The sequence below is a fragment of the Gopherus flavomarginatus genome, chromosome 18 (genome assembly GCF_025201925.1).
Source record: "Gopherus flavomarginatus isolate rGopFla2 chromosome 18, rGopFla2.mat.asm, whole genome shotgun sequence".
Lineage (NCBI taxonomy): Eukaryota > Metazoa > Chordata > Testudines > Testudinidae > Gopherus > Gopherus flavomarginatus.
The window spans coordinates 16,406,250-16,434,216 of NC_066634.1; the positions used below are offsets into that span (position 1 = coordinate 16,406,250).

At 47.2% G+C, this 27,967-nt stretch overlaps 1 protein-coding gene and 1 pseudogene across 2 annotated transcripts; both read right to left on the minus strand.

The window, feature by feature from the left end:
- LOC127036689 (zinc finger protein 883-like) overlaps window positions 1-27,967 on the minus strand; it is a 199,723-nt pseudogene that overhangs the window by 164,702 nt on the left and 7,054 nt on the right.
- LOC127036688 (zinc finger protein 271-like) lies at window positions 619-27,945 on the minus strand. Of its 2 annotated transcripts, XM_050927808.1 has the most exons (4): window positions 27,876-27,945; window positions 24,946-25,072; window positions 5,722-5,835; window positions 619-5,352 (listed from the first exon to the last, which is right to left on the minus strand). In XM_050927808.1, the coding sequence occupies exons 1-4, from the start codon at window positions 27,897-27,899 to the stop codon at window positions 3,812-3,814; spliced, it is 1,806 nt and encodes a 601-aa protein (XP_050783765.1). In that variant the 5' UTR covers window positions 27,900-27,945; the 3' UTR covers window positions 619-3,811. The 2 variants fall into 2 exon arrangements, with proteins under 2 accessions (XP_050783765.1, XP_050783766.1); XM_050927809.1 differs by lacking the exons at window positions 24,946-25,072; window positions 27,876-27,945 and adding an exon at window positions 8,627-8,659.

Sequence of the window (27,967 nt, forward strand, 5' to 3'; positions counted from 1 at the left end):
CACGAACCAGAGGAACCTCCTGTGAGGTGGGAAGATGGCTATGTGGAAGTAGGCATCTTGCATGTCGAGGGCGGCATACCAGTCTCCAGGGATGGGATAATGATCCCCAAGGATACCATACGGAACTTCAACTTTACCATGTATCTGTTGAGTTCCCGCAGATTGAGGATTGCTCTGAGACTTCCCTTCGCCTTGGGGATCAGGAAGTAGCGGGAATAAAACCCCTTGCCCCACTCGTGCTCTGGTACCTCCTCTATGGCTCCTTTGGTGAGGAGCATTTGCACCTCCTGTAGGAGGAGTTGCTCGTGAGAGGGGTCCCTGAAGAGGGACGAGGGAGAGGGGTAGAAGGGGGGGGGGTTGAAATAAATTGTAGATGGTATCCAAGTTCCAATGTGTGTAGGACCCAACGATCTGATGTTAGCTGGGACCACGCAGGGAGGAAAAAGGAAAGGCGGTTGGAAAAGGGCAGGGACAGATCCTTTAAAGAAACTGGTACAACGCCCTCGGGCGCACCATCAAAAGGAAGGTTTTGGCCCAGAGGAAGGCTTGGAGGAGCTTTGGTTCTGGCCCCCTTGGTTGCCTGATTGCCTCCGGCGGCTGTTTCTGTGTGCCGAATAGTGTGCTGGAGCTCTAGGGGGAGGCTGGAGACCTGCAGCCACGAGATATGGGCCATAGTCATGCCAGAGGCTGGAGTCCTGGCGGATGAGTCCGCGGCGTCCAGGGAAGCTTGGAGGGAAGTTCTCGTGACCTTTTTCCCCTCGTCGAGGATCGCCGAGAACTCCTGCTGTGCGTCCTGTGGAAGCAGCTCCTTAAATTTGTCCACCGCTGCCCAGGTGTTGTAGCTATAGCGGCTAAGGAAGGCTTGCAGGTTGGACACATGGAGCTGGAGGGCTCCCGCAGAGTAAACTTTATACCCTAGCAAGTCCATATGCCTCGCATCCTTTGATTTAGGGGCTGGGGCCCGCTGGCCATGGCGCTCCCTCTCGTTAACCAACTAGACGACGAGGGAGCAAGGAGGAGGATGTACATATAGATATTCATAGCCCTTTGAGGGCACCATGTATTGGCACTCTACTCCTCGCGCAGCGGGGGGGAACAGAGGCCAGAGACTGCCACATTGTAGTGGCATTGGCCTGTATGGTCTTGATAAATGGGAGGGCCATTCTAGTGGGTGCATCGGATGACAATATGTCCACCACTGGGTCTTGGACCTCTGGGACCTCCTCGGTTGTAAGTTCATGTTCTGTGCAAAAACGCCTGAGGAGGCCCTGGTGGGCCCTGAGGTCAATTGGAGGAGGGCTGGCTGACGAAGTTCCAGCTACAGCCTCATCGGGGAGGATGAAGAGGAGAGACCTGGAATGAGTGGATCTGATGAGGGCTCCGCCTGAAGCATCGTGTCCATCTCCCTGGGGAGCTCGGAGTCCTGAGGCTGGGTCAACCCTTCCTCCATAGTAGGAGGGGGAAGGCAGGTAATCATGGCCTCTGGTGCCCTGTGTTCCGAGGCCGTCGAGCGCGGTGGACCTGGGAGAGGGCCTTGGGCCTGATGGTACGCCCAGGGCGTCCAGAATCCCCACTGCTGCAGACCATGATCTTGAGGCTGGGGCTCGCTGAACAAGGCAGCAGGCACGTCGGTGTCCGGGGCGTATACACTGTCTGCCTGAGATGACAGGGATGGCTGTCGGGACGGCCATGGAGGAGCCGAACGAGGCTTGTATGAGTCGCTCACTCCCGTCATTAGAGATCTCCTCGGTGCCGAGTTTCGGTACCGGGAATCGTATCGGTGCTGAGACCGAGACCGGGACCTGCAACCAGCGCGGTGCCAGGATGTTGACCTGGATCTTGAGCGTCTGCGATGGGACTGGCTGCGAGAGTCTTGGTGCCGGAAGCGGTGCCTAGAGCTGGAGTGGTATTGAGAGTACCGACCAGGACGAGAGGTGGATCTGTGCCGTGAATACGACCGGTGCCGCCTGGGTGAGCGGTGCCGGGACTGCAAGTGGCATCAAGATTGGGACCGACCACAAGACCTTGAGCGGTGCCGGGACCTGGATCGGGACCAGTGCCAGCTCGTCGACTCCAGCGAAGGAGGCCTCATAGCGGCAGGCTTGCCTCTGGAAGGGAGAACCCACACCGGCGGTTCCGGGGGGGGTGAGGCAGGGCAGATTCAGTCATCACAATAAGGTCCCTGGCCGAGGAGAACGTCTCCGGCATGGAGGGGACCGTCAGCTCGACCACGGGTCTCACCAGGGAGCTCTCCTGAACCGGACTCGACGGCCCTCTCAGGACCGGAGTCGACGGTACCACGGTCGTCGGTGCCGCGGCAGGGGTAGGTGCCGGGCAATCCAGATGAGTCTGCACCGAAGGTGTGGAGGAAGTTGAAGGCCTTCGGTCAGGTCCCTGTGCTGGAGAAGGCCGGTGCCAAGGCGTCTTGGCAGAGCCGGAGCGGTCCGGTGCCGGAGGAGCGCTGTCAGTGCTCAGTGCCAAGGACAGAGGGTTAAGGGCTGCCTCCATAAGGAGAGTCTTTAATTGAAAGTCCCTCTCCTTTTTAGTCTGCGGCTTAAAGGTCTTGCAAATGCGGCACTTGTCGGAGATGTGCAATTCCCCGAGGCACTTTAGGCAAGAGTCGTGGGGATCGCTTGTGGGCATCGGCTTTTTACAGGCCGAGCATGGTTTAAACCCTGGGTGAACCGGGCATGGGCCCAGGCATCGGGTGTGGGGAAGGGCTAGCGCCCAAACCCCGCTAAACTATGCACAACAACTAACTAACAACTATAAACTATAAAACTAATTATACTATGGACTAAGTCAACTATACACAACAAGAGATCAGGTGAATGAAGAGAAACTAGGGAAGCTGAGGACAGCTAAGCCGCGCTCCACTGTTCCAACGACCGACATGGGTGGTAAGAAGGAACTGAGGAGCGGATGGGTCAGCAGGGGAATATATCCAGTGCCATGGCAGCGCCACTCCAAGGGGTGACCTGCCGACCCACCGAAGTTGCTAGGGTAAAAATCTTCCAACGAGCGTGCACGCACGGCGCGCACACCTAACTGGAATGGATATGAGCAATCACTCGAAGAAGAACAGGGGGGATTGGGATGGTGATGGGGAATAAGAGAATCCCGCTAATTTACGCTAAACACTTCTGCTGTTACTGCAAGTGCAACGACATTTTTCCCTATCCCTGCCCTGTTCCTGCTCTTTGTTATAGTTCAATATATTTTAAATGAGGAAAATTGTATTAAAAATATCTGCTTTCCAACACAACATCAGAGCAACTGAGTATGAAACAATTTCTTCCCCAAGAGGGAACTTGATGACTAACAATTGGTTTGAAACGGGGGAACAGTATAACCATGATGCTCAGGGTTTGTTTAGACTAGGAAAAGTGATGGAGTGTAGGTCAAGTCAAGGGAAAAGCAATGCCAATTACTGCACCTGGGCTGCATCTGCTCTACAACTGTAATTGTCTTTTTACACCAAGATCACTAACTTGAGCAGCCAACACCATGTACAGCCCTGGTGGATAGAAGGCACAGGTAGTTTTTGTCTCAGTGTAGCTTGTGGGGATCAGACCTCTCTCCCACCTGGAGGCGATGAACATTCCTGGCAGGAGGGACACACACTCCTATGACTCAAAAGGAAAGGAGTTGATAGAAAAGATCACAGGACTGACCCCAAAGAAGAGTGAATTGCAAAAGGCAGAAGCAGGCAATTGATCTGGTGAAGCTCAGGAGCCACGGTGAAGATGACACAAAAATCACTTTGTGGAATTGTCAAATGTGATTAAAAAACAAAAATCTTTGGCCAGTCCTACTCAAGGGATCTATTACAATTCTCTCTGATGTGGATTTTCTGATGTCTAATAAGGCCCGAGCCATCACTGAAGCTTTTCCCACACTCATAACATGTGTAGGGTTTCTCTCCTGCGTGGATTCTCTGATGTGTGATAAGGTGTGAGTGCTGATTGAAGTTTTTACCACACTTGGAGCATGTGTAGGGCTTCTCTCCTGTGTGGATTCTCTGATGTCTGATAAAGTGTGCACGCCGACTGAAGTTTTTCCCACACTCAGCACATGTGTAGATTGTCTCACCTGTGTGGATTGTCTGATGTGTGATAAGGTCAGAGCGCTGACTGAAGCTGTTCCTGCACACAGAGCATGTGAAGGACTTCTCTCTTGTGTGGATTCTCTGATGTTTCATAAGGTGTGAGCGCCGATTGAAGTTTTTACCACACTTGGAGCATGTGTAGGGCTTCTCTCCTGTGTGGATTCTCTGATGTGTGATAAGGTTTGAGCGCCGATTGAAGTTTTTACCACAGCTGGCGCATGTGTAGGGTTTCTCTCCTGTGTGAATTCTCTCATGTGTGATAAGGTCTGAGCTCCGACTGAAGCTTTTCCCGCACTCAGAGCATGTGTAGGGCTTCTCTCCTGTGTGGATTGTCTGATGTGTGATAAGGTGTGAGCGCCAACTGAAGTTTTTCCCACACTCAGAGCATGTGCAGAGTGTCTCACCTGTGTGGATTGTCTGATGTGTGATAAGCTGTGAGCGCCGATTAAAGCTTTTCCCACATTCAGAACATGTGTAGGGCAGCTCTCCTGTGTGTATTCTCCAATGTCTAATAAGGTTTGAGCTCTGATTGAAGCTTTTCCCACACACAGAGCATGTGTAGGGCGTCTCTCGTGTGTGGATTCTCCGATGTCTGATAAGGTTTGAGCTCTGACTGAAGAATTTCCCACACTCAACGCATGTGTAGAGTGTCTCATCTGTGTGGATTTTCTGATGTGTGATCAGGTCTGATCGCCGACTGAAGCTTTTCCCACACTCAGAGCATGTGTAGGGCTTCTCTCTCGTGTGGATTCTCTGATGTCTGACACAGTCTGAGTTCCGACTGAAGCTTTTCCCGCACTCAGAGCATCTGTAAGGCTTCTCTCCTGTGCGGATTCTCCGATGTGTGATAAGGTTTGAGCGCTGATTGAAGCTTTTCCCACACTCAGAGCATGTGTAGGGCATTTCCCCTGTGTGGATTGTCTGATGTGTGATAAGGTTTGAGCTCCGACTGAAGCTGTTCCCGCACTCATGGCATCTGTAGCGTGTCTCTTCCAAGTTGATTCTCTCACTTGTGATAAGGTCTGAGAGGCTACTGAAGTTTTCCTCTAGCCACTCCTGAGTCTCACAGGCTTTCGCTTTTTCTGGAAGTGCGCAACTCCTGGAAACATTCCCTTTGGATCTTCCTGAAAATGTTCCATGTGGTTCTACTTGCTCAGCATCTTCCTGATGGGGTTTCTCCTCATTCTCACTCATCATCCTATCACGTGATGGGAAACGGAGAGAATCCAGACATAGGTCACTACCTGCACCGGAAAGAAAGGAAATCTCAGAGAGAGGAATGGAAAAAGGGGTGAACAAACCAAAATATGTGTGGGAGAGATCAAACCTATCAGGAGCTGATTTTCCCCAAACCCTTCCCTGGAGAACAAAGGAAGGGATCAGTTTTGGTCTGCATCTCACCAGAACACTCAGGGGAAAGCGAGATCAGGGAAGGACCTGCTGCCAGTTGTCAGTCAGAATAGGAGGGAAGCCATGAGTGACATCTGCCATAATGATTCTACAACTGCAGGGAACAATCCTGAACTTGGAGAGCTCAGAGGGCCTTTGTAGGGCATCCCAAATGTTTCCCGCATTCCCAAACAGTTTTTGAGCTGGTTTAACCAATTCCTCACCTGTGTAGGCAGCTCTCAGGAACACTTCTTTCTCAGAGCCATGGAAGTCCGTGACCCATGGCTCCTCCCCTTGTTCCAGCTGCGAGATCACATCAGGTTTGGAAATTGGAAACCCTGCTCAAAGCAAAGAAAACAAGGGAGGTCAGTGTAATTTGTGGCATAATTGTCACAAAGAATATTCCATGGTTTTAACCCCAGCTCATTTTTAAGCAGTAACATCCCAAGGCCAGCTTCCTTGGCTCAAAGTGGCAGAAGAGTTGTTATTATTATAATAAATCATATTCATTACCTTAGTGCCTAAGGACCAACTAACACTGGGTCCTCATTGTGCCAGGCAAAGTACAAACAGAGAATAGTAGATGGCCCATTCCCTGAAGAATTTACAATCTAAATAGAAAAGACAGACACAGAACAAGGGAGGGGTAGAACCCACTGTTAGAATAGAGATATTCAGGCCTGCCTGTAAAGCCTATACTTTAAAAACTTAAGTGTGTTTTTATCACTTAGCTACTTACAGGGGTATAAAAACAAAGAATCAAAATCACAGTCTGCCTGTGTATGGGTCTTCTCTCACTAGGATAGTCTGAGGCCTTGTTCTTAGGCTAAGGCCTTTGGCTAAGCAGCAGGGGCAGCCAAAAGCTGGGAAGCAAAGGGTCACATCCTCACATCCCAAACCAGTCACACTGAAATAAGGTGCTATTGGGCTGTGTCATACGTCTCACCCCCACTCTGAACATTAGGGTACAGATGTGGGGACCTGCATGAACACCTCTAAGCTTAACTACCAGCTTAGATCTGGTAAGCTTAGATTGCTGCCACTATCCAGATTTCTGAGTACCTGGAAAACTCTCTTTCCCTCCAAAACCTTCCCCTCCCTGGGTAGCCTTGAGAGACTCCACCAATTCCCTGGTGAGTCCAGATCCAATTCCCTTGGATCTAAAAAAAAACAGGGAAAAAATCAATCAGGTTCTTAAAAAGAAGGCTTTTAATTAAAGAAAATAAAGGTAAAAGAAAGAAAGAAAAAAACCCTCTGGAAGACAGCATACCAGCTAATCTCACAGACAATAGATTTAAAACACAGGATGTTCCCCTGGGCAAAAACCTTAATACACACAAGAATACCCAATCTGATAATTCCCCTAGTTGCACAAAGACAAGTTACAAAAGAAAATAAATATAAACCTATTTATTCCTTTCTAAAAAACTTACTACTCTGATAAGAGGCTGGTTCCTTGATCTTTTTCACTCTGGCTGAAACTGAAACAGAATCTAAACAAAGGAAAATTCCCTCCTTCCTTTTGAAACATCTTGTTCCCTTAATGGTTCCTCTAGTCAGGTGTCAGCTAGGCTAGGTGAACTTCTTAACTCTTTACAGGTAAGAGAGGCATTAACCCTTAATTATCTGTTTATGACAGGCTGTTAGGAAGACGATCCTGTCTGTATCATGCTCATTACCATCAGATAAAGAAATAAATCTTAAGATGGTTAAAGAAACCTTAGTTTGATAGCATTCTGTCTGGCAAGAAATCACTTATCAATGGTTGTGAAATCCTCATTTCTGTATTTTTTTTAATCTTTTCCCCATAAGGCACACATTTATGGATCCATAGGATCTGTGCAATGCCTTGGCTTTTAAACAGTCTTTGGGAGGTTCCCCCAAGGGCTCCCACTCTTCCACAAGGATAGACCATGTACCTACAACACCTGAGACTGAGCCTCTGGCTTCAACACTCCTATTTCAACCTATGAGCTCTGCCAGCAGGTCCAGCTGAACTACAGTTCTGTTCAGTGACTGTTCCTCAGTCAATGCACAGAGCAAATTTTTGCTGTGACACTGGGCAAACTTTTAAAACATAGCAGAGCTTATTAGTCAGCTGAGCATTGGGAAGTCCTTAGATTAGGACAGAGATGTGAAGAAGACAATATAGTCCATACTGGCCAATGCTCTTGAGCCAGGCTGCTGCAGAAAACAGTTTGGTTTCCTTTCACTGTGCCTGTCCATTTGTCTTCGCTCTGGTAGAGCTCCTTGCGCCTGCGAGCCCAGTTCTTCCTGCTCTTAAAAATATAACAAGTCCATGTATGCTTCACTCAGCCAAGCGGAGATCCTCACATGGACAGGTGACAATTATTCCCTTGTCTCTGTAGCGTATTCCATTGATGTAGGTTGGTCCCAGCCAGTCCTTAATGACCCATTCATATCATCCCATGACAGATACACAACAAAACACCTCATGTCTCCTGCTCTTTATAACCACAGCAACACCAACCACAGAGGGAAACTGAGGTGTGTATTGGCATCATAGAAATATCTCCCAAATTCCAACCTCTATCAGACACACACAGCTCACAGCCCTTGGAGAGAAATCAAAGCACAGGAACTGGACGTTAGTCCAGCGAACACAGTGGAGGACAAGCTGCAATCCTCAAACCCTGGTCAAAAAGGAGAGGCATGTGGGTCCCTACCCATAGAGAGGGCTGGCTAGAGGCCTGATACTTGAAAGGGCATTCCTTGAGCAGAACATTGAGGCAAGTCAAAGGCTTAGCTACCCCTGAACTGTGACATTGCAAAAGCACATTTTGGAGAATTAGGAAATCTACTGACTCAGGTGTAAAGGGAGAGAGAATTAAACTCACCCAGTGTGTGGAGAAGGGTGGAGAATTAAACGCTAAAATTCAGGAGCAACAGCCTCTAATTCTTCCAGAAAAGAAGACTGTAAGAAACAATAACTGGGCCACTCAACCTCAGGAGGGAGAGGCTCAAAGATCCAAGGAGCCTGGAGGGAAGACAGCTTGTGGCTGATGGGGAGAGGGGGGACAAGACTCTCACCAAACTCTCACTCCTGGCAATCCCAACCTGAGTTTATGATTTATGACCACCATGTCTTGTGGGCAATTTTATACTCACTTGAGCAGGGGTCGGCAACCTTTCAGAAGTGGTGTGCCGAGTCTTCATTTATTCACTCTAATTTAAGGTTCCACATGCCAGTAATACATTTTAACGTTTTTAGAAGGTTTCTTTCTATAAGTCTATAATATAGAACTAAACTATTGCTGTATGTGAAGTAAAGAAAGTTTTTAAAATGTTTAAAAAGCTTCAATTAAAATTAAATTAAAGTGCAGAGCCCCCCCAGACCATTGGCCAGGACCCAGGCATTGAGTGTGCCACTGAAAATCAGCTTGCGTGCCATCTTCGGCACACCTGCCATAGGTTGCCTACCTCTACACTATAGAGAAAATGTCATCGTCAGAGTATTGCTTATTAGATTGGAACATGCGTTGAGGGGCAAGGAGGTGAACATAAATAAATGGGTTATTAAGGGCAGGTCTACACTACAGTCGGGTTCGATGCTCTGAGATTGATCTACTCGTGGTCGATTTAGCGATACAATTTAGTAAACACCCGCTAAATCGACTGCAGATCGGTCTCCAGTTGACTCCTGAACTCTACCCAGATGAGAAGAATAAAGTAAGTCAATGTGGGATTTTCTCCCGTCGACCCCACCCCCAGTGTAGACCCTGCAGTAACTTGACCTAAGGTACGCTGACTCCAGCTGCATTATTCAGGTACCTGGAGTTGCGTAGCGTAGGTCGACTGACTGTGGTAGTGTAAACATTGTGTGGCAAATTGCAGGCACTATTATAATGGGTCTCACACTTCTCTCTTCTTTGGGGGGGGGTTCAGGGTGCTATTTCTTACCCCTAAATCGGAATATTAATTGTCCCACTAGTGTCCTAGAGGAGGAGAGTGGAGAGGGAGGGACCTGGGCCCACCCTCTACTCTAGGTCCCAGCCCAGAGGCCATGAGGATAATGGTGAACCACTTGAACTGACATTTCCTTCCCCTGGGCTACTTTCCTCTCCTGCCCTTCAGCTTGTGGGGGGATTCCTGCCCTCCCTCTGTACAAGCCAAGTGTCCCTTACCTAGAATCTAGGACTTCTTAGCCCACAGCAGCACATCTCCAAACTGTCCTCAGCTTCCCTTCAAACTGTTCTCTGCTCCAACAGCAATCCTTTCTGCTCCAACTCCGTCAAACTGTTCTCTGTTCCAACTCCCATGCTGTCTGATTGAAGCATGGGTTTTTATCATGTGACTGGCTTCAGGTGCTCTATTTGGCATCAGGTGCTCTAGTTAATCTATAGCAAAGTTTCTTCCCCGTACAGGGAATAAAGCTCCTTTCTAACCCTCTCTTGCTGCCCTCTGGCCATGCTGTATCACACATCCCTCCCCGCTCAACACCATAGGGTTGGGCTACTTGGGACGAGAGGCAGTGTTGTCATGATAGGCCATCAGCATTGCCATGTTGGCTTCGAGCTCTGTGCTGTACCCGGAAATGGAAGGGCCGCAGGGATAGGAACCATCTAGTCACTCTTGCATTCTTCTCCTTGTTTCTGTGCATCCACTGGAGCGGGGTGTGGTCTGTCACCAGGGTGAACTGCCACCCCAGCAGACAGTAGCGGAGAGTCTCCATAGCCCATTTTACCGCCAGACATTCCTTTTCAATGACAGCATACTTTTGTTCCCTGGGGAGGAGTTTCCGGCTGAGGTACAAGATTGGGTGTTCCTCCTCCCCTACCATCTGTGAAAGGATGGCTCCTAGCCCTACCTCTGAGGTGTCTGTTTGTAGGATGAATTCCTTCTTGAAGTCTGGGGCTATGAGTACTGGATGGCAGCACAGGGCTGTCCTTAAATCTGCAAATGCTTCTTCTGTCGCATCAGTCCACTTTACTATCTCGAGGCCCCGAGCTTTTATCAGATCCGTCAATGGCCCTGATCTTGTGGCGAAATGAGAGATGAATCTCCGACAGTATCCTACTATCCCTAGAAATGCTCTGACTTGCTTTTTGCGGACTGGTCGAGGCCAACCTTGTATCGCCTCCACTTTATTCCACTGAGGTTTCACCAAACCTCTCCCTACTACATACCCAAAGCATCTGGCCTCAGCTAGTCCTATCACGCACTTGAGAAGGTTTGCAGTGAGGCCAGCATTCCACTGCTTCTACATTTCCTAGGTGCGTTTCCCAGTCAGGGCTATGGATGACTATATCGTCTAGATAGGCGGCGGCATACTTGGCATGGGGTCGCAGTAACTTATCCATAAGTTGTTGGAATGTTGCAGGGGCCCCATGGAGTCCGAAAGGGAGGACAGTGTATTGAAACAAGCCATTGGCTGTAGAGAAAGCAGTCTTTTCCTTGGCATTCTTGGCCAGGAGAATTTGCCAATATTCTTTGGTCTGATCCAGAGTGGTTAGATATCGGGCCTTGCCTAACTGATCAACTAGCTCATCAATGCGTGGTATTAGATAGGCATCAAATTGGGATACTTCATTCAATTTCCAGAAGTCGTTGCAAAACCTCAGGGTGCCATCAGGCTTGAGGATTAGGATGATAGGGCTGGACCACTGACTGTGGGATTCTTCAATAACCCCGAGTTCCAGCATCTTCTTCACTTCTGTCCTAATTTCTTCCCTTTTAGCTTCCGGTATTCGGTATGGTCTTATCATCACCCTTACTCCAGGGCTGGTGACAATATGACGTTGGACCAGTGTTGTACAGCCCAGTTGTGTACAGAACACGTCCTGGTTCTGGTGGATCATCTCAATGACCTCTGTTTGTTGTTCTGGGGTTAATTCTGGAGATATCTTTACCTGCCCCTGTGAGTCATCTGTATGGGTGGAGCTCCTCGAATGACCAGACACGTTTCTCACTCACGCCAGGGTTTCAGTAAGTTGACATGGTAGATTTGCTCTGGCTTTCATCGGTCTGGTTGTCTGACCTGATAGTCCACCTCCCCAATGGCTTCCATTATCTCATATGGTCCATGCCAGCTGGCTAGGAGTTTGCTTTCTGCTGTTAGCACTAGCACCATCACCCGTTCCCCCAGCTGAAATCTCCGTACTTTCGCCCGATGGTAGTAATATGTCCGCTGGGCCTCTTGCGCTTTTTCCAAATGTTCTCGTACTATAGGAGTTACTCAAGTTATTCACTCTCTCATCTGTGTCATGTGCTCTATCACATTCTTTCCTGGGTTGGGTTGTTCTTCCCAATCTTCCTTGGCGATATTGAATATCCCGCGCGGGTGGCGTCCGTACAGTAGTTCAAAGGGTGAGAAACCAGTGGACACCTGGGGGACTTCCCGTATAGCAAACATTAGATACGGTAGAAGAGTATCCCAGTCTTTTCCGTTCTGTGCTACCACCTTCCAGATCATACTTTTAAGGGTACGATTAAACCGCACGACCAGTCCATCTGTTTGTGGATGGTAGACTGAGGTCCGTATGGCCTGGATGCAGAGTAGGGCACATAAGTCCTTCATTAATTTTGACATGAAAGGGGTTCCTGGGTCTGTCAGGATCTCCTTAGGGATGCCCACTCTGGTAAAAACCTGTAATAGTTCTTTTGCTATTGCCTTGGATGTGGAGTTTCTTAAAGGAATGGCTTCTGGATATCACGTGCCGTAGTCAAGGATGACTAGTACGTTTCGGTGGCCCCGTGCCGATCTTTCCAGTGGGCCTACTATGTCCATGGCTATCCTCTCGAAAGGGACTTCAATAATAGGCAAAGGTACTAATGGGGCCTGCAAGTAAGGTTGGGGGCTATGTGACTGGCATTCAGGGCAGGAGGCACTATATCGCTGGATTTCTGCATGTATCCCTAGCCAATAAAACCTTCTTAGGACTCTATCCAGTGTCTAGTTTACTCCTAGACGTCCCCCAAATAGATGAGTGTGAGTTAACTCTAGTACTCCCCTTGTGTGTTTCCATGGGACTAAGAGTTGCTCTACTTCTTCCCCTCGTATTTGCTCTATCCTGTACAAGAGATCGCGTTTGAGCATATAATATGGCCTTGGGCATTTGATTTTTTCTTCCACAGGTACGCCATTTACTTCCACTATTTCCTCCCTCACATTCGCATATAGCGGATCATTGGCCTGGTCCTGCCCGAAATTCTCACGTGCGGTACCGATCTGACCTAATTCTAGGGGGCCTATTTCCACTGTTACCCCTGGGTTGCTCCTCCTTGGGCTAGGAACCGCCTCTGAGTCATTCCTGGCCTGAATTATCTTCTGGCCTCCTGAACGGGTTCGCCTACCCACAAGGGAAGTTTTTTTGATTCTCTGCTAGAATCCTGGTCCCTAATCTTTTATCTGACCTCCTTTCCCGACCAGACTTTTGGGGTTTCCCAGGGGATGAGAATAACTCTGGAGCAAATTCAGCAAACATTGCGGTGAGGCTATCTGTAGGTGCCTCTGTCTCAGCCTGGGGGTTGCTATCCTTCCCTGGCTCTAGTGGGGTAAGTAAGCTCTCAAACCCGGGGAAATCCCTATCAATTAAGACAGGGTAGGGGAGCTTGGGGACCACCCCAGCAGTCACCCTGGTAATACTCCCTTGGATCTCTATCTGTACCAGGATTGTGGGGTAGAAATTCACGGTGACATGAACGCATGTTACCCCTGTGTTTTTGGCCCGGGTTAGTTGGTCTCGCACCACCAACTTCCCCGAGACCAGCGTGACAGCACTCCCAGAATCTATTAATGCTATGGTCTTAATACCATTCATTTTTACTGACCTTGTATATCCATGTGAGGTCATTGTGACCCCTACCAAGCCAATTAGGCCACATTGCTCCCAATAATTCCCCAGATTACACTGCATAGGTTCTTCCCTGCTGGGGCATTGGGCTGCTAGATGCCCCAATTCCCCACACTTATAACACCGCCCTCTTATTCGGGTTGTAATCCTCTGCCTGGGGATATTTGGCCGGCCCCTCCACCTCTCTTCCCAACCCCCCAGGTCCCTTCTTGGCCTCGGGCCATTGCTCGGTGCCTTTCCTCCCCGTTACAGTTCTCCTGTAGTCCTTGACAATCCAGGGCCTTGGGTTTGGGGTTGGCTTCCTGGATTGCCGTGTCTCCCCGCCTGGGGTCTGGAACAGTTCACTGGCTGCCAGCTGTCTTTCCATGAGGGAGACCAACTTGTCATAGGTGGAGGGGTCATTCTGGCCAACTCAAGCCCAGAGGCCTGGTGGTAGCCCCCTCATATACCAGTCCAGTACTAGGACCTCCATCATCTTTTCAGAGCTGAGGGCCTCAGGGCGCAGCCATTTCCGGGTCAGGTGGATCAGGTCAAACAATTGTGATCGAGGTGCCTTGTCCTCTGTATACTACCACTCATGGAACCTCTGGGCTAGCAATGCCATCGTTACTCTGGATCTGGCCAGGATCTCTGCCTTCAGCTGGGGATAATCTGCTGAAGTCTCTGCAGCCATATCGTAGTAGACCTCCTGGGCCTCCCCACACAGGAATGGGGCGAGGATACCAGACCACTGATCTCAGGGCCAGGCCTCCCGCAGGGCTGCTCTTTCAAAAGCCAGGAGGTATGCCTCCACATCATCCTTCCGTGTCATTATCTGTAGGCAATGGCTGGCCCGTATGGTCCGGGTCCCTTCACAGCTGTGGTTCAGTTCCATAAGGGCCTTCATCTGGTTCACCAGGTCTTTCAGCAGGGCCCAGTCCTGGGCAGCCTGACTCATCAACAGATGATTAGTCTCCTGCTGCATCCGAGTTGCCTCCTGTTGGGTGGTTGCTTGGACCTGGATAGCCTCCTGCTGGGCCGCGGTGGCTTGTATTAGGGCTTTGACTACATCGTCCATCTTAAGGATGGGAGGGTTTTGGCTAACCCTGGTTTAAGTCCTCAGTGCGCAAATCACACTCCTGACACCATGTGTGGCAAATTGCCGGCACTATTATGACAGGTCTCACGCATTTCTCTTCTTTGGGGGGGTGTTCATGGTGCCATTTCTTGCCCCTAAATTGGAATATTAATTGCCCCACTTGTGTCCTAGAGGAGGGGAGCGGAGAGAGAGGGACCTGGGCCCACCCTCTACTCCAGGTTCCAGCCCAGGGGCCCTGAGGATAGCAGTGAACCACTTGAACTGATGGTTCCTTCCCCTAGGCTACTTTCCTCTCCTGCCCTTCTGCTTGTGGGGGGCTTCCTGCTCTGCACAAGCCAGGTGCCCCTTACCTAGGGTCTAGGACTTCTCAGCCCACCGCAGCACTTCTCCAAACTGTCCTCTGCTTCCCTTCAAACTGTTCTCTGCTCCAACTCCCATACTGTCTGATTGAAGCATGGGTTTTTATCATGTGACTACTGCAGGTGCTCTAATTGGCGTCAGGTGCTCTAATTAATCTATAGCAAACTTTCTTCCCCTTACAGAGAATAAGGCTCCTTTCTAACCCTCTCCTGCTGCCCTCTGGCCATGCTGTATCACAATAGCCCAAGTTTGTTACAGTTAAGGGCATTCTATTAGGTGGAGGCTTTGTGGGAGAAGTTATGCTGAAGTCTGGGATTTACCTGAACAAGCCGAAGCAGACAATCCCAGGTCAGATTTTTACACCTCAATTTTGAGAGACTAACAAGGAACCACAAACAGGTGCAATATGCCACAGGATAATGAAAGAAGGAAGTTTGGGGCGGGCTTTAGCAATTAGGTTGCTATGCAGTATCTCAGCAGTTGCATGCATTCATATATTGGAATTATTAATAAATAAGTGATGTAAATCATGAGTATTTAATGTTTGATGCTTAATTATGGGACATCCCAAAGGGCACACATGGGTTGGGGCAGCTATTGACATTATTGTAATCAGAGCAAAGGAGCAGATGTGGTATACACTCATCCTATTACCATTAGGAAGTGGATAAAATACCTCTCCTAGTTACCATTTTTCCATTTTGTCAGTGGAATTTGTGGGATACTTGTCACAAAGAATATTCCATGGTTTTAAACCCAGCTCATTTTTAAGCAGTAACATCCCAAGGCCAGCTTCCTTGGCTCGAAGTGCCAGGAGAGTTGTCATTATTGTAAATCATATTCATTACCTTAGTGCCTAAGGGCCAACTAACAGTGGGCCCCCATTGTGCTTGGCAGAGTGCAAACAGAGAATAGTAAATGGCCCATGCCCTGAAGAATTTACAATCTGAATAGACGAGACAGATACAGAATGGGGGAAGGGGTAGAACCCACTGTTAGAATAGAGATATTCAGTCCTGCCTGTAAAGCCTATACTTTAAGAACTTAGGTGTATTTCTATCACGTAGCTAGTTACAGGAGTATAAAAACAAAGAATCAAAATCACAGTCTGCCTGTGTATGGGCCTTCTCTCACTAGGATAGTCTGAGGCCTTGTTCTTAGGCTAAGGCCTTTGGCTAAGCGGCAGGGGCAGCCATAAGCTAGGAAGTGAAGGGTCATATCCTCACATCCCAAACCAGTCACACTGATATAAGGTGCTATTGGGCTGTTAGGAAGACGATCCTGTCCGGATCTTAAGATGGTTAAAGAAACCTTAATTTGATAGCACTCTGTCTGGCAAGAAATCACTTATCAATGGTTGTGAAACCCTCATTTCTGTATTGCTTTATCTTTATGGCCCCCACTTTTACTTTGTTAACCAGTCTGGTTCTCTAATCGTTTCTCTCTCCTGTATAATTAATGTTGCTAGGTGTAAGTTAATTAAGGTAGTGGTTTATAACTGGTTAGAGCAGGAGTAGGCACCCTATGGCAGCACATGAGCTGATTTTCAGTGGCACTCACACTGCCCAGGTCCTGGCCATCAGTCAGGGGGGCTCTGCATTTTAATTTAATTTTAAATGAAGCTTTTTAAACATTTTAAAAACTGTCGGGGAAAAGACCACCACCCAGTTGATTTGATCAGACAGCCTGAGACGCCTTTATTTTATACAAGCATATATGCAGGGAGAGACAGCATAGACCAAACGCAAGAGGCTGGCTGCTGCTTTACATGTTACAAATTTTACCAGGCTTATAAAGGTTAAAACCGCAAAATGTAGCATGCTGGTTACACATGTTATTTGCCTTATTTGGAATATAATGATAACAAGCAAGCTGACCAATTAATTTTCCATCTATGGCAAAACCCCAATCTTCCATCTATGGCTTTTCCTGTTATGTCTTTGCCAGTCAAGTCTGCGGTTTGACCGTTCTATTACTTTTTCTTATAACTCAGCTGTTATAACTTAACAGATCTCCTGGTTCCCCTTTATCCAATTCTAGTTCCTTTTTTTGGGGCCCTGACCACATCTTTTTGCCTCAGCGTGCCCTTTGTACAGAAAAACAAGTTTAGCAGGAGTTAAAACTCTTGCTTCTAGCTAAGGGCCTACTCTTACTCTATTTTCAGCAAAAAGCCTGGGGCCTTGGGTAAGGTGGGGTCGGGGGGGGGGTTCCCTAACAGCTCCCTCCTTTTTGATGCCTTTGTTTTACATGGCATCAAACTTCTTACTCTGGATATTCATTAAGTCCTGGATCTCCAGATGAGGGTTTTCTAAGTTTGGAATGCTGGCATAGGTGGCTTCTTTTAAGGAAGCATTCAGCGTGGCATAATGCAGGCAATTCTCATTGGCTAAAGTTGATTTCATTAATGGGTTAAGGGGTATCATTGGCGGTGGGGCATATGAAGTGGAGCTTGATCTTGGGCATTTAGGACAACATGTGTTACAACAGCAACAATACCAACAGCAGAGGCACAGAGTGATTATTATGCCGACCCCTAAGAGAGCCCATACATACCAGGGGTGCTGGGATGGATGAAGGACCTTTGTGATTTGGCAAAAAATAGCCGTTGTTATACAGAAAGAGGAGACAATGTGGGCAGTACAGAAAACATTGAGTTCTGCCTGATATATATTCTTAAGGAAATGAAATTTTTTTTTTAATTGGGAGATTTTTTTGGACTTATGATAAAAGTGATAATAGTGTGTGAAATCGATCGGGTATGACAGATGTCCAGTCGAAAGAGACTTGGAACTGTAAGGAAACCTGATACGTTTTCTTTATGGGCCAATAGATAGCATGGGTACCTGAATTCGTAAATAGGTTAAAGGCTACATCATGTAAGACAGAAGAGTTAACACATACACAGCTATTGTTAGCCTGAATGAGGGTTTGGGAGGCAAGGGTTGTTATATGGACGTTACCTTCCTATTACACATAGTGGTGAACTGTAATGTTTTCTCCAGGTTTGAGTTTTTGAATGCATTGGAGCTGGGGAGGTTTTATTTTTTACACATCCTGGTGGATGACCCAGTTCCACATACAACTTTCCCAAGAATCCTCCCAGATTCGGTATGTGGGAGCCCACACTCCTTTCACTGGCCCATAGGCCTGGAAGGAGCACTGTGAGCACCAACATTTTCATTTAGAAAATCTCCAAGTGTTTCCAGGGCCACAAATCAGATGGTACGCCTGAAGCATCCATAAGGGCGGTGGGCCAAGCTTGGTTGTCAAGATTATTCCGAACGGCCATTAGCTGGTTGCTCAGAAAATCCCTTACCTTAGAATAAGCCAGATTTCACCACAATGCCTTCTCTGCTTCAGCGATGCTTAAGAGCATTTTAGCAGTAAATCTTGGGTTAAAGAACTAAGGGTGGAGACAACATGTTATTCGCCCACTCCAGCTCAGATACTGCTTACTTGTGCCCCGGAGATAAGCCTATGTCCTGGGCCAATTGGCCCAATTTTCATCATGCTGTTGATTTTTGTAAATATTCCAGACAGGAACGGCACTATTTTCCACGTCCCGCAAGAAGCCAGTTAAATCCCTCCTTTGGCAGGAGGATGCACCCCAAGTTTATACCAACCCAAGGGGCCACTGTTTATATTTTATAAATAAGTCATTTAAATCATTTGGTGGGGATAAAGGCAGCAGTCTAGAGGCCGCCGCTCCCCAAAGAGGGGCTCTCGGGCCAGCTGCAGACTGGCCCGACAGTCCCTGGACAAGGACTAGTTTTTCCTAAGTTTTTTTTTTTTTTTTAAGTTTAAAGTTTAACTTTTCCTGGGAGTCCTTAAGACCCCCTAGTATACCAATTCCACTTTTGCAAATATTTACATGTCGACAGATTATAATGTACATACATATAAGCAGTAGGTGTGCCTTTTGGTGGGATTAGAATCCCTTTGGATTCTCTAGTCCCCATTTTTACTTTAGCTTCCCATTACTTAAGCCACTTACACAAGGGAACGCTTATCAGGATTACCACGGTTTTAACACCAATGGCCTCTCTACCTGCCCTGGGCAGGGGAAATAGGAGTAGGCTTTCGCTGACCTGCACTACAGCAGGTACCTACAAGGAAAGAGGTAAGAGGTGAGGCGGGCCTCCCTTAGGGCTTCGACCCTAGCTGGAGAACCCGTGGTCTCCGTACGCCTGCCGCCAGCCCAGAGCACCAGCCTTCAAGCCAACGATGCCTCTGAAGCTATAGACGCAGCGGTACGGTTTCCTGGGGCTTCCCTCCTCTCCGAGAAGGGAAGGGAGCTTATAGCTCCGAGGAGCAAGGAGAGGAACCCTGCGGTTCTATAGAGGACAGTGCTCAAGGAGCGGTCACAGGGTTATGGGTCATGGAAGGGGAGGAAAAAGGGACAGGGAAACATGCACGCACCTTAGCTGGGTAGCCACTTATCAGGACTTGCCAGCCGGGGAAGCTTCACATTCTCTCCAAGCTCAGCTATGGGGCTTGCTTTCGAGACACTCTCGGTCACAAGCTTTCACTTTGCGAGAGGCTCGGGGCGTCTTTCCACAGCTGTCACTCACTCCGGCCACTCGACCTTTTCAAACAACCACACAAACACTTCCTAAGACGTAACACTCTGGGATTCAGCCCAGTCCTTTCGGATGGGCCTTTCCACAGGGAGTCGACTCTCGGGACGGGACGGGAGACTCTAGAGTAAACACTTGGACCCACGGTCCGAATCACTTCGTCGGGTGTACCGGGAACGGGAACCTTAGAAAAGGGTGTCAGGCCTGTCTGATGGCTAAAAGTTTGAACCCAGCTTGTGACTTACCCCAAACCGAAGCCTACGGACCAGTCCTCTCCCAGACCCCAACAGAGATTTCAAAAGGTCTCTTACCTCTTAGACGGGCCCTGGGGTTGGAAGGAAACTGTCCGCGGTGTTCCGATCCAGGAAAGCCCTCTTGTGGGTTCCCGGCCAATGCACCAAATTGTCAGGGAAAAGACCACCACCCAGTTGATTTGATCAGACAGCCTGAGACGCCTTTATTTCATACAAGCATATATGCAGGGAGAGACAGCATAGACCAAACGCAAGAGGCTGGCTGCTGCTTTACATGTTACAAATTTTACCAGGCTTATAAAGGTTAAAACCGCAAAACGTAGCACGCTGGTTACACACGTTATTTGCCTTATTTGGAATATAATGATAACAAGCAAGCTGACCAATTAATTTTCCATCTATGGCAAAACCCCAATCTTCCATCTATGGCTTTTCCTGTTATTGTCTTTGCCAGTCAAGTCTGCGGTTTGACCGTTCTATTACTTTTTCTTATAACTCAGCTGTTATAACTTAACAGATCTCCTGGTTCCCCTTTATCCAATTCTAGTTCCTTTTTTTGGGGCCCTGACCACATCTTTTTGCCTCAGCGTGCCCTTTGTACAGAAAAACAAGTTTAGCAGGAGTTAAAACTCTTGCTTCTAGCTAAGGGCCTACTCTTACTCTATTTTCAGCAAAAAGCCTGGGGCCTTGGGTAAGGTGGGGTCGGGGGGGTTTCCCTAACAAAACCTTATTGACTTTACATACAATAGTTTAATTATGTATTATAGACTTATAGAAAGAGACCTTCTAAAAACGTTAAAATGTATTACTGGCACGTGAAACCTTAAATTAGAGTGAATAAATGAAGACTTGGCACAGCACTTCTGAAAGGTGGCCGATGCCTTCACAGAGAATTATGTCACAACATGTTAGAATTGGTTAGTTAAACTTCAGCACAATGATTGGTTAAGGTATAGCTGAGAATATTACCCTGTAAATGAGGTCAAACAGGAGAGGGAAAGGAAATTGGAATCATAGAATATCAGGGTTGGAAGGGATCTTGGGAGGTCATCTAGTTCCACCCCCTGCTCAAAGCAGGACCAATCCCCAACTAAGGGCTTGGCTACACTGGCGCTTTACAGCGCTGCAACTTTCTCGCTCAGGGGTGTGAAAAAACACCCCCCTGAGCGCAGCAAGTTACAGCGCTGTAAAGTGCCAGTGTAAACAGTGCCCCAGCGCTGGGAGCGTGGCTTCCAGCACTGTAAGCTAATCCCCACGGGGACGTGGATGTAGCCTGATTTGGGGTATGTTAGTAGTCTTGATGTAATTTAAAATGATTAATAATAATAATAATAATTACTGGATATTAATTAGTATAGGTTTGGGTCACCAATATGTTTGATCAGAAAATAAAGTTCATCCTGAATCAGGCTTCACAGAGTTTATAAAAGGAACTTTGGGGTATATGACAGGAGCTTACACTGAGACAGATATAGTCATAATGATCTTTTTATTAAAATCAATGAAATAATAAGCAAATGTTAAAACAGTTCAAGATTACAAAGTTACAAAATATCACAGTTCTATAAGAGATATATTTATGATAATACACTTACTCGCTGTGGTGCAGCGGCACCTTGGGCGTTTTTCACACCTCTGGCAGAGGAAGTTACTTCAAAATTGTCTGCATTCTAATTTAACTCTATATATGCTAAATGCTTTAACTAAGATGAAATACAAGGGAGATTGAATCTCTTTTCACTTACAGTTTTGAAAAGAAATAATACTACGGACTATTAATAGTTAACAGCCGTCATAAATGGGTGACATCAATACATAGATGAGGGTATTGTGGAAGGTGGAGGCAATGAAGGTGTAGACAGGAGCAGACAGATGTGCAGAATTGCCTGTTTAATGGTAAATTGTCTTACCTTTTATAGAGCATTGATCGGAAATTCTTCCTCTTATGCCCAAATTTCATCTTCCCCTCATGGAAATGTTAGGGTATGCCTGTCTCATAGGCTAACATTTATGTGCGTATGAATGACAGGTATGTATGCATTTGTGGTGTACTTGTTAGATTTGTGGGCAAAAATCCCTTTTTTCCACCCTTTACTGTTCTTGGTTCAGTTAAAGGTCTCCAGAAATCTGCGCAGGTATTTTGTCTATTATTACTTTTCTGAGTAAGGGTCCCAAAATGTGCTGAAGTTGCCTTAGCGTCATACAGGATGTTTGACCTGTAGGTTTCTTTGCATTTCAGCCAAACTTATTCTTGATGTAAGCAGTCAGGATGAGCGCTACCCTAACATCTGGTGGTGAATTGTAGAGAGTGTGGAAAGAATTTCAAGAATTTGCATAGTATCAGAGGGTAGCCGTGTTAGTCTGGATTTGTAAAAGTAGCAAAGAATCCTGTGGCACCTTATAGACTAACAGACGTTTTGGAGCATGAGCTTTCGTGGGTGAATACCCACTTCCTCAGATGCATGAGACATGCATCTGAGGAAGTGGGTATTCACCCACGAAAGCTCATGCTCCAAAACGTCTGTTAGTCTATAAGGTGCCACAGGATTCTTTGCTACTTTTAAAGAATTTGCATAGGCATCCACCCCTCACTTAGCATAACCCCACAGCAGCTTGGGATGGTGATTTTAACAGCTCTGGGATCCCCAATTTCTTTGTTATTGGGGCAGGAGGAAAAAAAGTTTGTCACCCTGATTGTGTGAATGGGGAGCTGTGGGACTGCTTTGTGACAGAAATGACTCAACCTCAGTTGGGTGGTACTTGCCAAACATGGGACATGGGTTCCAAAACCCCCTGAATTAAGAGAGGTTGGGGACTGGTGTGTACACCTAATGGTATGGGCCCCTTTTGAGGGCCTGGAACACTAATTGCACATTCTCCTCTCTCCAATGTTAAAGAGTAGAGCTAATTTTTGATTCTATTAGGACTCTATCTAGAGACTGCTGAGTTGGGCCAATGGTGCACCAGCACCAAAGTTCCCCTGCTAAGAGCTGAAATCACTGAAATTAAGATCACGGAGCGCTGTGTTAACTAGTAGGGGAGCCTGAAGACCTATCATTAAGCGGCGAGCAGAGCAGTTTGCAGCGTGTTGGAGCAACCCATGGAACAGTGAGCGGAGTGAAGCGGTTTGCAGGGACAGCTGGAGGAGTGGCACTGCTGGTCGTGGTGAAGGCTACAGCAGAACTCCACGGAGAGGTGGAGCAGTTGGCCCTGGCCCATGTAAGGTGCCCCTTAACACCCTGTATGGACTTCCCCCCCCTTTTCCACCCAGGCTGGGAGGCGGTAAAACTCTGCAGATAAACTCTCGAATTCTGGGGTGGCACTGACCAGAGACTTTTGGATTGTTGGGCTTTGGGGTGATTGGACTTAAGACCCAAAGGGGAAAAGGATATTGCCAAACGTACCTGGGGGTGGGTTTTTTTTGTTTATGTTTTGTGTTATAATCCTGTTTGGGGTGTTTCTCCAGTGGGATGCCGCATTGTTTCCTTCCTTTATTAAAAAGATTTTGCTATACTCAGACTCCGTGCTTGCGAGAGGGGAAGTATTGCCTCCTAGAGACACCCAGGGGGGTGTGGTATGTAAGTGTCCCAGGTCACTGGGTGGGGGCTCGAGCCGGTTATGCATGGTGTTATTGAAACGGAACCCCTCGATACTGAACCCGGCCCTTATTGCTGCCAATTCAGAGGAGCAGAAGGGTTACATTAATATAAATCTATAAGGCTATTACATACTTAAATTCTTAAATACATAAGAAAGATATTTATACAGACCAACAGATTAATCCTCAGGGCTACATGGAGTACCTGCAGCGCTGGGAGAGCTCTCTCCCAGCGCTGGCTGGAGCCGCGACTACACTCGCATTTCAAAGCGCTGCCGTGGGAGCGCTCCCGTGACAGCGCTGTACAGCTGAAAGTGTAGCCATACCCTGTATCATCTCAGCCAGGGCTTTGTCGAGCTGGGCCTTAAAAACTTCTAAGGAAGGAGATTCCACCACCTCCCTAGGGAACCCATTCCAGTGCTTCACCACCCTCCTAGTGAAATAATGTTTCCTAATATCCAACCTAGACCTCCCCCACTGCAACTTGAGACCATTGCTCCTTGTTCTGTCATCTGCCACCACTGAGAAAAGACTAGATCCATCTTCTTCAGAACCCCCCTTCAGGTAGCTGAAAGCAGCTATCAAATCCCCCCTCACTCGTCTCTTCTGCAGACTAAATAATCCCAGTTCCCTCAGCCGCTCCTCAGAATTCATGTCCCCTAGTCATTTTTGTTGTCCTTCACTGGATGCTTTCCAATTTTTCCACATCCTTCTTATAGTGTTGGGCCCAAAACTGGACACAGTAGTCCAGATGAGGCCCCACAAATGTTGAATCTTTGTTAGGGGGGGAACAGGAACAGGGATACAGGCAAGGCTCTGAGGCATCAGAGCTGGGAAGGGAGACAGGAGTAAACACTCCGCAGCATCAGAGCTGGAAATGGAACACTGGGGAACAGATTGTACCGGCGTATAGAGATAAGCCTGACTGGTGTGAAGCCGTTTGGAAAATGTAATCTTATAGGTGTAAAAATTGTACAGGCTACATTACCACCCTGTGACATCATCAACAAAGTGCCCATTTGTGCCTGGGTAGCGGCCCTGCTATGAGAGGGAGGATACAGCAAGGACTCAGCATCGGTGGCCAGGGTCTGCGATTCTCCACAGCTCTAGATCCCCAAACCTCTCCTCTCTCCCACTGACCCATGCAGACAACTTCCTGGGTGCCTTCCTCCACACTCCCCTCCCCTTCTTTCCATTACTTTCAGCCAGCACCACCTCCCGGCACCTTGGGAACTTCTTGTATTTTCTCCTCATCTCTCACTACCTCCTACCTCCCTGCTGCTTCTTAGCTCTAACCCTGCACACTCCCTCCCCGTGTCCTGGCACCACAGAATTATCTACTCCCCCCTCTTCTCCGCCCCTCCAACGGCTCTCTTATCCCTTCACCCGTGGGACCCTGAATGGCAACATTACACGCTCTCCTAAAAGAGCTCATCTGACTGTCACACAAACCATGCATGAGTCATACACCTAATTACTCAATTTAGAATTCTACAGGCAGCTATTTTCCTCTTAAAATGAGGAAAAGGCATGAAAGCTACAGTTATTAATACAGTTACTAATGTAGCCAATAAGAATACATTAAATGCAATTTTAAAATGACTGATGGTACCAAAAAGGCGCATGTCCAAAAATGACACTAGGCAAAAAAAGGGGGGCAAGGAAATCTGCAAAACTTGTATGACAAGTAAAGATATAAAGTTATTACTACTCAGGTTCTTTAGAGACCCAACAGCTTCTAATAACCCAGGGGACAGGACTCCTTACCCAGCAAGACCACCGTCTCATAGTTCTCCTGCATGACGTCCCTGTAGAGGGCTCTCTGAGTGGGGTCCAGCAGAGCCCCCTCTCCCCTGGTAAAATACACAGCCACCTCCTCGAAGGTCACCGGCCCCTGAAAAAGAAAGAGTCCAACACTCAGGACCTGCTGCCACACTCACAGCCCCACTATTCAGGGAACAGCAGCACCAGGTAAATGGAAGCTCCGGGAGACATGTTAACAGAGTCCCACCTCACCTTGCTTAGAGCAGCCAGGAGGCATCAGAGGGTAGAAAGAGAGAACCTTTGCGTCTCCCAGCTGACAGACGGAGGCAGGGTAGTAACACTTATCACATACCTACTAGCCAGGGCTAGATCTAGGAGATGGGGCTGTCTCTGGACCCTGATGTAGGAATCCCAACACTCTCCAAATTAAATATATGGAAGAAACAGGAAGTCAATAGTAAAGAATAGAAGTTAGAAAGTCAGAATTGTAGAAAGTTTGTAAGAGAAGCTATTAGAAATCAATGATCAACCAATGAAAATAAGAAGGAAGTTTTTAAAAAGTGTATTAAGTACAAAAATAATCCCTAACAATGGTAGTGGTAAATTACTAGATGGAAATGGCAGAATTATCAAACATAACGCAGAAGAGGTAAAAGTCATCAATAAATATTTCACTCCTGGATTTGGAGAAAAACAGATGATGTATAGGGGGGAGGGATAGCTCAGGGGTTTGAGCATTGGCCTGCTAAACCCAGGGTTTAGTTCAATCCTTGAGGGGGCCACTTAGGGATCCGGGGCAAAATCAGTACTTGGTCCTGCTAGTGAAGGCAGGGGGCTGGACTCTATGACCTTTCAAGGTCCCTTCCAGTTCTAGGAGATAAATTAAATTAATGGAGATATCCTAAGTCATATAAGATATTGACGACAACAGTCTTTCCATCCCAACAATAACTGACGAGGATGTTAAACAGCAGGTATTACAGATAGACAGGTTTAAATAAGCAGGTCCAGATAATTTGTATCGAAGAGTTTTGAAAGACCTGGTGGAGGAGTGTGGAGGACTGTTAATATTGATTTTAATTAGGATTTGGAACACTGGGGAAATTCCAAAAGACTGGAATAAAGCTAATGCTGTGCCAATATTTAATAAGTGTAAAAGAGATGACCCAGCTAATTACAAGAGTGTGAGTCTGACATCAGTACTGGCCAAGATAATGGAGAAGCAAATATGGATTTAATTAATAAAAAATTAAAGGAGGGTAATATAATTAGTACCAATTAACAAAGGTTCAGAGACAACAGATCCAATCAAAAACACTGGATATCCTTATTGGATGAGATCAAAAGTTTGGTTGCAGCTAATAGTATTGATGTAATATACCAAGACTTCTGTAAGGCATATGACTTGGTTCGGCACAACATTTTGACTAGAAAGATACAAAATAAACACAGCATACATTAAATAGATTAAAAACTATGATTGTAAATGGGAACCATGGTCGAGTAGAGTTCTTTCTAGCAGGGTCCCACAAGGATTGGTTCTTCACTCTGTGCTATTTAACATTCTTATCAATGGCCTGGAAGAGAATATAAAATCATCACTGATAAAGTTTTCAGTTGCCACAAACATTGGGCGTGGTGGTAAATAATGAAGTTTCAGTAGATTCAGGTTCCAGCATTGGGAGTCTGGGAAATTGTCCCAGCCCTGGTTGGAGGGTTATTTCCTGTTCCACAAAGAGAGGAAGTTCTATTCCCAATTCCTGTGCCTTGAAATTAGGCCCTGATACTACACCCCACATTCAGCATAGTGGTATGATTATAAAATGATAAGGACATAATTATGATCGATTTAGTGCAAGATGCGTCATGTTCAGTGTCATTGGAAAAGTTATGAGTTGCTGAATATGATTGTCCTATTTATGTGCATGTATCATGTTTGTATCTGAAGTTATGGATATTGACTACGTATCTGTCTTTCAAATGTGCTTACTCTGGGTAACACTCACAACGAGCCTTTCAGGTACAACAAAGAAGCCAGACAGTGTTAATGGCTCATCAAGAAAGACAATGGACCGTGGAAGAGTTTAGCCTTCCTGTGAATGTTTCAGCCAGCCTAGGAGTCATGGCTACTATGACTCAGCAGGCCATTCTAGGGCACGTGACCATACCACATGACACTAAACTCCATTTTGGTATCTTTGTATTTTTCCACAAACTGGACTGGGAACTGAGTTTGGAACAAAGGGTTCCTTCCATATGGAAAAGCTACATAAGATGGGGTGTGACATCAGCTCTTGCCTCATTCCGCACACAAGAAAACTCCTGGAAACACCTGAGGAACAAAGATTGAACTGGAGGAAAGTGTTGGTCCCAGGGTAAAGGGATTTCTAGCTTGTGTATGGAAACTTGGTGGACTGCTTGTATCATCAGTCACGGTGAGAAATTGCTAATTCAGATTCTATCCAGATAGTATGTTAGGCTTAGTCTGAGTTTTTGGTTATTTGCTAAGTAATCTGCTTTGATCTGTTTGCTATCACTTATCGCTGGGAAATTGGCTGTTGTCGTCTATCTGTGGCTTAGGTAAATCACTCAGGTAGCTTAGTTGGATGCATGGCATCACCTGCTGTCCTGTTATAGGGCCTGGACAGGCTGGCTGAATCTCCAGCAAAGGAGTGTGAGAAGGGCCAGCCCAGCTTGAGGGTTAAAGGGCACAGCGGTTCCCAGAAGCCCCCCAGACTGCATCCCCGGGTGACAACCCATCACAACCTACCTTACACAAGTCTCAGCAGGTTTGTCACATCCTTTCCCCTCCCATTCCACACCCTAGATAGTTCCTGCTTCCCACTACCTCTAGCAGATCCCACTCTCCTATACATTTACTTCTCCTCTCCCTCCAAGCAGAACCCACCACCAGCTCCCTGATAATCCCTTACCTGAGCCAGCTCCACTGCAGCCATTTCCTTCCCCCTGGGAGGACAAGATGATTTGAGGCAAAATGTGGACAATCTGTAGCCTGCCAGGGTGA